The sequence below is a fragment of the Mytilus galloprovincialis genome, chromosome 9 (genome assembly GCF_965363235.1).
Source record: "Mytilus galloprovincialis chromosome 9, xbMytGall1.hap1.1, whole genome shotgun sequence".
NCBI lineage: Eukaryota > Metazoa > Mollusca > Bivalvia > Mytilida > Mytilidae > Mytilus > Mytilus galloprovincialis.
This window is the reverse complement of record NC_134846.1, coordinates 85,295,633-85,308,632: the sequence shown is the minus strand read 5'-3', so window position 1 is coordinate 85,308,632 and position 13,000 is coordinate 85,295,633. Positions and strand designations below refer to the sequence as shown.

Sequence of the window (13,000 nt, the reverse complement as noted above, 5' to 3'; positions counted from 1 at the left end):
CTTGAGTAATTTTTTATTTGAAATGTATAGAATGGACATCAATTCATTTATTTTTCCTCTAGACATCAAACGAGTTGATCGAAACTAGTTTACAGAGAAAAGGGAAATAGCACTGTACAATTATACATGTAATTTCAAAAACTAATATATTTATTTTGGTTTCAATGAAATATAACGAGCTTAACCAAAAAAAAAGCCATAAACTGTAAAATTACTTGTCCTTAGATTTTAGTTGGCATTTTTCTCATGTATTGGCATTTATTACTTTACAAATGAAAATACTTCTTATACGATACAGTTTCTATGAATTTACATAGTAAAATATAGGGATGGCAACGAGTACTCGAGTACTCGGATACTCGATCGAAAGGCCGAGTACTCGAGTACAGTTTTAGTACTCGGATACTCGTTTGACTGTTATACATCTTGAGATATTTTTCTTCACATTCCCACTCACTTTAGTTCTTTTGAAATAACCCATTTGTAATACTTAAATAAAATCAATTAACAACATAAATATAATATATTGAGGCTACTTTCTGTTATAGTAGTACCAGCAACGTCCTTTCCTTCCGAGGGATTTTTTTTCATATGCATTTATTGTAACAAAAAAAGAAAGTCAAACAGTCTTTCGTCTGAAATTGTTGACCAGATCATATTTCTAAACAAGAACAAAATGACCTGCGTTGAACCCTACACAACTAATTAGAGACATTTTTAACAGTGTTTGTACACGGATGATCAACACTTTCATGGATTAATAATTAACTCATCACAAGCCGTAAAAAATTACCTTTGTTTGTTAATCAAGACTTCTATGTAAACGTAATTGGTATGAGATGTATATTTAAATTAATTTAATTACTCTGTATTTGAAACTGAACCTGAATTGTTTTATTTACAATTTAAAGGTATAGGTGAGAGGGACATTCAAACCCAAAAGTCGAAAATAAACTGACAACGGCATGGCAAAAAAAAAAAGATCAGACAAACGATAGCGCCAAAAAAACCCACAGAAAAAGTAAGACTGAACAACACGAATAAGCAAAAGTAACTGAAGTCTAATATTGTTGTTGACAATAAATGGACAAGTCGTATTATAAAAAAATACGAACTCCCAAGGAACAGACGATACAAACATGTCTACTTTGTCGGACTTTATATGTAAATATTTTTGATTTTTGTTTGGAATTAGGTTCATGAACACGAACACAAACAATTATTGCTGTTATGATTATAGGTTATTTATAGAAACGGCAGTCGGTAATTCATTGTTTAATTTACACAAACAAAACAGCATCATGCTATGTTTGTAGTTCTACGTTTGTCTTTCGTTAACATGTTTATGAAAGGTATTAACAAAAATACTGCATCCCACCTAAAATCTGAACTTTTCAATAAACATTTAAGCTTCTTCCGAGTACTCGCGAGTACTCGAGTATCATGACCGAGTATCCGAGTATTAAATTTCAGATCTTTTGACATCCCTAGTAAAATAGCTTTGACCATCCAGTGACTTAAAAGTAAAACCGAACAATATCAAATACTGTTCTAATGCTTAGTTTATTACAACACTAACCTTGTTTTAGTTGGTTTGGGTTTTGACTGCTCTTTAATCAAGTCGTTTCGACATTTTTGTAGTCTTATCTGTTTATGAGTCTAACTATATTTTCTTATTTCAATGTAATTGGAATTGCAATTGGTGAATTAACCAGTAGATACATGCATCAATTACGGCATGTGAATTAACCTCTTGTTCCTCGGTTTCAAAAAAGTAAAATTTTAAAAAGACTGTGATCAATTCATAGTAAAATATAACGGAAGTACAAAGAACAAAAATTGTCACCTGCAAAAATTTTCCTTTTACTGTACGTATTTGTAAAATGTACAAATTATTTGAGATGACTCTTTTTCAGTTGATTTCAAATTAAACAATACAAAGTTGTTCTATTTAATTTTTAGGTCTTTTGTGGATAGAGTGTAAACAACTCTATTGTACAGGCGCTCACTCATATCTCACAGATTATTATAATTTTATGGACTTTAGTGTAATATCAATGTATCTTGCATCGTATGTGTTAAGATTTTATACAGAAATCATGGTCTCTAATGCTGACAGGTATGTTTGAAATAAGTAATTACATTTTTGAGCAAATATAAACACACTATCTTTCTTATATCGCCTTTGTAATGTAAAAGGTAAAATCACAAAAATACTGAACTCAGAGGAATATTCAAAATGGAAAGTACCTTATCAAATGGCAAAATCAAAAGCTCAAACCCCTGAAACGAATGGCCTGTTTTGTATGAGCTTGCGTTATACTTGGTCATCACACACAATGAGTTATCAATCTTATTCATCTACATTTTTAAGCAATTATATGTCGTAGATTGAGTGCAACATGGATTCATCTCCGTTTATATATTTCATACTATAGAATTTAGTAACAATGAGATAAACAACGAATTGTAGGCGCAATATGAACATTTTTCCCGCCATATACACTTTTAAATTCTATATCACAAATTTCCTGATTTAATCATAATCTTCATGCTACCGCGAATTTTATGAAACACGTACGTCAGATGTTTTTTTGTTTTATCATTTCCATTTTAAATTTAAAGGGAATTCAATGGCGCACAACGTGCGAACGACCTTCTACGGCAGGACAACTACACATATTTTGATTTACTTTTGGCGGAGATAAAAAATCCTCGATACTCACCACAAAATTATTTTATGGAAGCTTGTGAGTATACAATTATATGAGTTTGAGTTTAATCTTTGTCAAAATGTTTTTACATTCTTTTATTAAGTGTGCGTTATCGAATCAGATAAACTGTGATTGATCGTTGAATCATTTTCGATACAACATCATCAACAATAGATGATCACTATTTTAGTGACGGACACATATTTATCGTAACTATTCGCAATTAATTCATGGCGAACTGAAAATAAATTATAATAATGTTCCTAGGGGTACAAACCCAGTATGGTGAATTCTTAAAAAACGTGAGCTTCCAAAGAAAAAAAAACCCACATTTATTTTCTTTCAAATATACCATCTCTCCATAACTCGATGAAACCAACACCGATGAATTCGTTTACCAAACTGAGTATAGTCTATAGAACAATAGTAACAAACTTTATTTTTCTTTCAGAAGGAATATTGACTGGTCAATAGATCTCAAACGAATTGCATATACACACATATATATATGCATGCAATTTAGTATATACACACATGCCTTAGTTTTCAGTTTTCTTATGATGGAAGTTTATTGAGAATGATAAGTTATTAAAATGAATAAACACAACTATGACCTTTGAATTTGAACGCCATTGAAAAAAAAACCCTTTTAGGTGACTTTAAAGTTGCATTGCAGATTTTGCATATAAGCTTTTTGCTGTTAATATAGTTCACAACATTAAAAGAAATTAAATATTAAAATAAAACTCAGAATAAACAGAACAGCCATATGGAAATGGTTGTCAAATGATAACTGTCATGAAAGTAGAAGGCAGTTAAACATATACAAATATTATTGTAGAAGTTTAAAAAAAAACACGTTTATTCTTCCTACAGTGTAGAAATGAATATTGAAAACAACTATAATGTAACTTTTATGTGTTCAATACTACGAAAGATAACACAATCGGCTTGAGAAAATCAAAAGTTTTCTTCATTGTTATATCATTTAAAGAAACATCAGCTTAGACAATAAATTGACTCAAAGGTGCTCTATGATCTTGTACATTAGAAATATCTTGTCAGTCAAATATTATACTCTGAAGACCTGTAATGAATTCTCATTGTTCCAGAATCGATACAATAATGCGGGAGACCGAAAACCTAAAGATGAAAAATATGAACTAAGGTTGACCGAAGTTCAGCAAAATCTTTGAATTAACCTTCTGCGTATTGAATATTAGGTCATTCATAGGAGTTTTCAGGACCGACAATTCAAAGCTAAATTAATTACATATGTAATTAAGCTTTCTCCTGTTGCTATATTGATATAGGAAGCGTAATAAATTTGCAGTAACCCATGAAAGCATGAAAACAGTTAGTAATCTGTTTTTCTTTATGTAAAATTTTAATAACACTGAAACAGTTCAGTAAAATGCAATATATTCTTTTTAAAGAAAACTAATATCTTTTTCAGCCAGATTTCATTGGAAGGCAGACGACCCTGAAATCGTTTCAGATGTGTTATTTGCTATCGCAAATGTGATTAGTTTTGCTAGAACAACATTTCTGATGCCTGCTTTTGAAGTGTTAGGTCCTTTACAGATATCACTAGGACGCATGATTGGTGATATTACTCGTTTTATGGTGCTATTTACATTGGTATGTTTATAACCTTTAGGAGGAGGACACAGAACATAATATGTAGTATATAAACGCTAACTAAATGTCGAGATCATTTTGTTTGTTATTTAAGTCATTTTAGTGTCTCTTTTAAAAGTTGTAAAATATTTCAGAAATGATGAGTAATATGTCTTTGCGCTAACTACTCTGACAGTACGAAGTTGTCCATTCCATTCCCTTCTGATACACTTACTGAAAACAAGAATAATGTACTGGTGATACTAATATTTACAAAAATATCGGTTTTATATCATAACTTTGATTATTTAAAGGTTGTTAAAAGTAGTTTATTTCTATAGAAATCACAGATAACACAATAAACATCTCTGCAAGACTCAATTAACAATATGTTTGGCAAAATGTTCGTGAAATATAAACATATTTAAACATGATATTGTATATTTTTATAGTTTAAATGGCGTTTTTTTTTTTTGCCATTTACCTGATTTTAAAATTTTGAAATTTCTGCTAATTGTCATATCAAATTGGATAAGTTTAGACGTATAATAAAAAAACCGGAAATAATTACTACGCATCAATAGTAAATGAGACGTAACCCACACTACAAAACAAAATTTACAGAAGAATGTCCGGTTTGTCGGTTAACGACTAACGGCTTATATTGTATATAAAACGTATATTATGGATTTGAGAAAATGATCTTGTTTATTCTAATTGATTATGATTATCGATAAAATTATTCCCGATGATCAAGTATGTATTCATTCAAGTACAGACTAGTCAGTTCGAAGATATTTTGTTTAAATGATATAAGATTTCATATGATATAAGCACTTTTGAAATTTTCGTCGTGAGTATAATTGTTTGTACTTTATTGAAATTGTATACTGCTTTCTATCTAGTATTTTTTAATGTCCTCAATGCTCTTCAACTCAGTATTTTAATTTGTTTTTTTTTTTAACTTTCTTAGTTTGAGTGTCATTGATAAGTCTGTTGCAGACAAAAGTCGAGTTCGGAGCACAGCCCTGGTATCTATGATGAGTTTTGTTTATATATGAATGCTTGTAAAAATTATACCCTATATTTAATATAGTAATATTTACTATTGTCGTAAACCTCATATAATAGTCCAGACATAATTATTAATTTCCCTTCTGATTGTATTGTAATCTGTTTTCATATTGCCTATTTGAATTGTAGGTACTATTTGCCTTTATGGTAGGTCTACATAACTTGTATTGGTATTACGGCGCTCAAAGAATTAAGATGGTGATGGGCGATCAGACTGCATATGTACATGCTGCTGAAGCATTCCAGGGGTAATGTCAACTTACATATTTTATTCACTGTTGGTTTCTAAACATAATTTAATGAGCAGCTATTAGGTATCATATGATTATATATTTACTATCAGGAATGTTACATGTATATGATAAACGAAAGAGATTGTTTAGCACTGAAAGATGAACCCTGATATTATATTCTGTTTCCTGTATTTGTCAAGAACAACATTTTAAGAAAAGTTTTTTTTTCGATATAAGTGTTGCAATGACATCCGTTTAAAATTGGTGTTGATGGCAGATCTTCTATTGAATTTATCCATTATCCATTAATCTCCAATAATGAGTTTTTAATGTATCTTCTGTATAATCGGTCTCTTACTTAACATTAAGTTTCTTGTCAAAAATGAAAAAAAATAACTAAACTTTTGGAATAAATTATAAACATCAAGATTCCTTATATTTGTATGTTTTATGTTACAGATTAAAGCAGACATTTTATAGTTTGTTCTGGTCAATGTTTGGACAAGTCAGTATCAACGATATCAGTGTTAAACATCCTGGTCCTGACGGTGGTATGTATTGTTTAAATAGTTTTTCAAATCCTAAATCCTAGACACTTATTCCCTGGCTAAAAAAATACGGAGGACCTGCTTTGGATTTTGTGTTTAGTTTATCTTCTATATATTTTAACACAAGTATTGTTTTTTCTGACATGTTTCTGAACAAACTCTTTATTTAACATACCATTACAAGACAATTTCAAATCCAGTGATCTCTTTCATTACTTAAATCCTTTCTTTAGCGAACAAGAAACCAATTAACATACTATTCCTTGTTTTGTTTAACGCCGATGTCGACCGGCGAACAGTAACATATCGCAATGTTCTTTAAAAGATTGGAAAATTCTTGTTCCAGACAATCAACTTTTGTATAGTTTATTGCTTTGAAACAACTAAATTATAATCTTCTGATATTAAATAAAATTTCTAAATATAATATGGTAGAGTTGATGTCTCAAAACTATTACTTAAGGTCGAGCGTGTCTTACGTCGGTAAATTTGTCATTTGGTGGTCATATCAAGTTTGTTAGTCATTTTGCTAATTTGTTGTCCATGGCAAAACTTAAATAGTTCTTGTTCATTTTTTAGCTCACCTGGCCCGCAGGGCCAATTGAGCTTTTCTTATCACTTGGCGTCCGTCGTCCGTCGTCCGTCGTCGTTAACTTTAATAAAAATCTTTTCCTCTAAAACTACTGGACCAAATTAAATTAAACTTGGCCACAATCATAATTGGGGTATTTAGTTTATAAAAGTCTCCCGTGACTCGGCCAGCCAATCAAGATGGCGTAATGGCTAAAAATAGAACATAAGGGTAAAATGCAGTTTTTGGCTGATAACTCAAAAACCAAAGCATTTAGAGCTAATCTGACAGGTGAAATGTTTATCAGGTCAACATCTATCTGCCCTGGAATATTCAGATGAATTAGATAACCAGTTGTTCGGTTGCTGCCCATGAATTGGTAATTGTAAGGAAATTTTGAATATTATTATAGATAAAGATAGACTGTAAACAGCATTAATGTACAACAAAGTAAGACCTAAAAATAAGTCAACATGACCAAAATGGTCAATTGACTCCCTAAGGAGTAATCGCCCTTTATAGTCAATTTTTAACAATTTTCATAAAATTTGTAAATTTTCACTAACATTTTCCACTGAAACTACTGGCCCAAGTGCATTATAGATAGAGATAATTGTAAGCAGCAAGAATGTTTAGTAAAGTAAGATCTATAAACACATCACCATCACCAAAACACAATTTTGTCAGGAATCCATCTGTGTCCTTTGTTTAATATTCACATAGACCAAGGTGAGCGACACATGCTCTTTAGAGCCTCTAGTTTAATCTATTATATTAGAATACTTACAAACTGAAAGTAATGTGGTTCATTAATATATAAAAAAAAGAATAACGAAGATTAAAAAATACCTAACTGAAAGGTATATTACAAAAGGGGAAGTACATAAAAACTGACAAACTCAAACGTTTTAAATCAACGAAAAAACACTGTAATATTCCTAACGTGGTACAATGATAATGTTTGGTTAAACAAGATTTCTGAAAATACTGTAAGCACGTATTTCAAAGTTATAGAACAATGATTATGTGAATCTATTTCCAATCCATATATGGAAGATATAATATCATTCTACAAAATATTCATTTTTGATTGTGCTTTGCGTATACTTTTCCAACTCCCAAAACAAAGAAAATCAAGAAAATGTACTTATTTTTTTTCGTATTTTGTCGTTTGTTGTTAGGCAAAATGCCAAAAGGAAAGTTAGATTCCAATCAGATTTGGTAACTTTACAACTTTGTACTTTTTTGGCTTTATAAATATTTTGATATGAGCGTCAATGATGAGTCTTATGTAGACGAAACGCGCGTTTGGCGTACTAAATTATAATCCTGGTACCTAATATCGACATTTTCCCTAATCTTCTTTATAAGGAATAACTTAACAATTCAAAATATTTCGTAAAGTATCGTTCCAATACATATAACGTTGGCATGGCCAGTTCAAAAACAGTTTTAGTAAGGACAATAATTTTCATGGGACTATTTTCGAAAATCTACCGGAAAATGTGTGACTTTCGAACAAGGTGGTGTTAGTATATATATTTATATACGTAGTATTTTATCAAGAGCGATTGGTTATTGCGATTGAATATTTGATACTGTCAAAGTTGGGAGAAGCATAAAGGATGTTTGACATTTTTCAGGTTCAATTAGTAATCCTAATCGGTTTTGGCGTAAAGGTAATGACATTTATAAAGACAAGAACTTGTGTGGCACTAAATATGTATTTATATTTTAATGTACCCACTAACTGCACGTTCTTTTCTTATGAATATTAAAACATTTCTACATATTGCACATTAATCATTGGGAAAGAAATAAATAAAAGAAAACTTTTGTACTTTGCTGCAATGTCTTTTATTTAGAACTACCGATTACAAAATAACTAAAATAAAAGTAGGATCAAATAAATTAAATTGTTTTGAAGAGTATATTCGCTGAGGGTTGAATAAAGTGAACATAATCTTTTCCTGATTTTACCAAAAATAATATTAATTAATTATTTAATTTTTCACGGAGGACATACCTGTATAATTATACGGAATACATAACTTGTTGTTTATTCGACTCGCGAAAGCAGTATTCCCGAACAGATATTTTGCCTATACACAGTTTGTCGCGGAAAGGAAAGTCGTGTGTGCTTTTAATCGTCATATTTACGAGATAAACATACAAGTGTATAAATTTAGTGACCATACTTTGCATGAATCTAATATATCATTGACAGAAAAAATATCATAGATGTACTCGTATCTTTTTTCGTTACACTTCATACTTTCAAATAGTAAATAATTTTGAATTCATAAATTATCTCACTTTTAAACCATTAAAATACTATTAAAATACCGGATACACAGACATCAAATGTCATTAAAGCAGTAGGAATTGAGTTAATACATAAGAATAAAATAATAAGAAATATTTACAAAATTGTCTTTTAGCAGAATATCGCTGCTTTATTCTGATATGCTTACATTTCTTAATTACATACTGATGTTTATCTTGCTGTTTAGTTCCTACGAGGATACCACCAGTTGAATATTTATTTCGAATGAACTAAAATGGTTTATATGGAAATTTTGTTTTAAATTACCTGGTTGAAGAATTCAAATTAAACAAAGGATCCAACTCCCCCAAGCAAAGTGGACACCTTAGAATAATGTGACTATTCAAGTTAATCAAAAATGTGCCTCGAACTAGCAACATTTGTTATTTTCAACCAGGAAAATAGTGTCTAACAAAAAAAAACCACAAATACACTTATCCTGTAACCAATTTTATTCCTACAAATCCTCTGTATACTTCTATAACTACTCTAATACCATGCATGCACTGTTTAACTGTATTTCTTGCTTTACTCTCTCCAGTCAGGCGTTGTATGGTTGTTGACAGTGATCGTAACAAAATACTCTGCTCCAGTGGCGTGTCAAATTACTCAGGTACCACTTGTTGTCCCAATTTTGCCATGCTTTGGTGTGAAACATTTATTTTCTGAGAATATTAAAGCTTTATAAGTTTGATCAGTCATTTAAGCATATACACTCTTCAAGGATGAATATACGCATAGAGCATATAAAATGTATTATTCCCTACCAATTGCATATGCGATATATTGTAATTTGTTCTTATGTTAGAAATGATGATTTGTTTTCTAATTTATCTATCTTTTAGCATCTTTCTGTTGCATGTTTTTGTAACTTTTTTTCCTTTCATAATAAAGTATGGAAGTCAAACTCACTCGAATACATTCGCACCGACATCTTTATTTTTAACTTCACGAGCACTTCATATGACATGTATAGTCCGTTTTGCATGAGGTAGATGGATCCTGTTTCAAGTATTCTGTGATGAATAATAATAATAAGGCAGTTTCCAATCAATTGTAGCTATCAATTTAACTTCATCTTCATTATATCCATTTTCAGATTATAGAGAAAGAATATTCTTTAATGTCCATTATAAACTGTAATTTGATCTCTGATAATGTTTGCACAGAATTCGGCATTGTTGATTTTATTTCATAGTCCTGTATCGTAACTGTTGTAGACAATTGCATATATGTTTTAGTGAAATATTATGAAAGTTGGCTTATAGTTTCTTTTCAACTAAGAAAATGAAAAAAAGCTATGAGGATGAACCTTAAAGTTAATTGCATAATGCTTCTGTGATTTAAGAATACAGAGTTGTAACTACTTATAGCAGCTAGAAATTGCTACTTAAAACCAATTCTTTTCTGCAGGCTAGTTATATATACATTTGGGTATAACACTGTTCAAAGTAGTGCATGAATACTAGGAAACTGAGACGAAACAAATAATTGCAAAATAAAAAATCTATGTTGAATACTAACAAATTTTCATTATACATGATATATAATTGCGTCTATACCGACTAAAATTAAGTATTTGTTTTAGTGTTCACTGCTAAAGATCCGAACAATGTGATGGAGAGTAGCACATCCATCGTGGAAGGAGTGGGAACATACTTATTTGGAATTTATCACGTGGTTATCATTATCGTTCTTATAAACATGTTGATAGCTATGATGAGTCATTCTTTTGAAGATATACAGGTATATGTAAATTTAAGTACAAAATAAAGACAGTACGAATTTCCTATGTGTTTAGATCGAATTATCTCCCTTTGAACAAAATATTCTTAATATAATAGAAAGATGCTGATACTTTTACATATTTTATTGACGTTTTTGTTTGTTTTTGCATTTTGTCTCTTTGGTGTATTCTCTACATCTGCACTCATTCATATGACTTACATATCAAATCTATAAATAAAGCACTTATAATATCTGAAATACTGGTAAAACCGGAAACACAAGTAGAATAAAACTAATAAAAAACAATACCACGTAATGCATTGAATTCTCCGAAACATCATCCTTGTATTCTTTTTATGGGCAGACTGACTGTGATGTCGAATGGAAGTTTGCAAGAACAAAACTGTGGATGAATTATATGGATGATGGAAGTACACTGCCTGTTCCTTTTAACATGATACCAACACCAAAGTCTATATACTATATATGGCGGTCATTCAGATTCCTATTCTCTAGGAAAGCTAATGGAGACTGGCTTGATTACCAAAGAGCTAGAAAGAAAACATTTATAAAGGTAAGTATCTATTAACTAACAAATTTGATGAATAAGATATTTTGAGTTTTTTTTATATAGAACAAAACTATCAAAAATTTGTTTGACAATATCTTGAAATCAAAAGCAACATGTGGTGCAATTCAGATCGATCGAACAAAATAAGTTTTTCTATAGTTCTATTTCAGGAAAATGTGATAAGTGTGTGGAAAAGAGCAACAGATCTGAAAACTGATTGGTATTTTACTAGAAAGGTGTTTCACAGGCGCTACATAGCAAGCACGTGGCGCCGTGTAAACATCTCTCTAGTGGGATACTACTTCCTCCAGAGATGGACCCAGGACAAACAGCTGTCAAGAATGTCAATAAAAATCTTCTTAGTGGGATTTTTTTTCATTTACCAAAAGAATTTTGTAAAAACTTTATTTCAAACGAAAAACAGTAGAAATGAGAATTCAATACTTTAACCAAATTTGCTATTTATGATTGACTGTGGATTTGGCAAAAAAAATAAAAATGAAAGGGAATTGAATGAACTATAGGTTATTATTGTCAATCTCTAAGTTAACTATGTTAATTTGTTTTGACTTTTAACTTCAGAGACGTAGAGAAATTGTTTGTAAAACTTTGGAATTAAAAACAGAAGAAACAACATATACAGAAATCATGCAGAGATTAGTCAAGCGGTATTTGTTTAAGCTGGAACGTGCTAGAGATGAAAAAGAAATGGGTAAATTTAAATCAGTTATTGCTTCATATTATGATGCAAAAGTGTTCTTAGTGCATAATCAAAATTAAATGTTTTTAATGTGGTAATAGTAAACTGGAGTAAGCGAACACTAACAAATTTGAAAAATGTTAATTCTCAAATAATTCAATCAAGCAAAAACAAAAGTGACGGACAACCAAAACAAAATATGATACTATTTAATGCAGTTTTAGACATTCATATGTAAAGAAACATATCAATTTGTGTCTGAATCCGTTATTCCAGAAACAAAACTTATAAGTTGAAATCAGAAGTCGTTTGAACAAACACTTGGGTGATTTTATATATAAAAAAAAAGGAAATTACACTTACTTTATAATGAGAAAAGAAATTACGAAAATATTTTTTCTTAAACCCAAAACAACAAAACTGACTAGAATTGCCATTGCAAGCAATAGCGGATGTCACCCTTCCCCCTATTGCCACTAAGCGGCAGCCATTTCAAACTTGTTTAACAGTAAATGCACAAATATGCATGGCTGTTCATCTTTTTGTAAATTTTCAGTATATTCAGAGCATTTTAAAGTATTTCACATTTATACCGTTTCCATGGCAACAGCAGCCATTTTGAAAATTTCAAAGTCAAAAGTCTCATCTTAACTTGTCAGTTACCAATAATATCAAATTTCATTAAGTTAAAACCATTTTGAGAATTTTTGACATTTTTGCAGTTTCCATGGCAACCGTGGCCATTTTGGAAATTCCAACTTCAAAAGTCATATCTAGACTTGACAGTTAACAATCATATCAAGTTTCATCAATTTTGAAGCATTCTGAAATTTTTGCTCCTGTATCCATGGTATCATAGTAGTTCCAATGATTATCAAAATCATTCAAAACCTGTATATAGTGGACAACTATATT

The 13,000-nt window shown here is 30.5% G+C and overlaps 1 protein-coding gene across 1 annotated transcript in view; it reads left to right on the top strand.

The window, feature by feature from the left end:
- The window catches only part of LOC143047088 (short transient receptor potential channel 7-like), a 32,078-nt gene that overhangs the window by 15,282 nt on the left and 3,796 nt on the right, over positions 1–13,000 (top strand). The window contains exons 6-14 of the mRNA XM_076220052.1: positions 1,963–2,119; positions 2,626–2,750; positions 4,171–4,355; positions 5,538–5,656; positions 6,101–6,192; positions 8,404–8,439; positions 10,675–10,832; positions 11,179–11,388; positions 11,968–12,097. Coding sequence (XP_076076167.1) covers positions 1,963–2,119; positions 2,626–2,750; positions 4,171–4,355; positions 5,538–5,656; positions 6,101–6,192; positions 8,404–8,439; positions 10,675–10,832; positions 11,179–11,388; positions 11,968–12,097 — 1,212 coding nt within the window. The remainder of the gene's footprint in view (positions 1–1,962; positions 2,120–2,625; positions 2,751–4,170; positions 4,356–5,537; positions 5,657–6,100; positions 6,193–8,403; positions 8,440–10,674; positions 10,833–11,178; positions 11,389–11,967; positions 12,098–13,000) is intronic.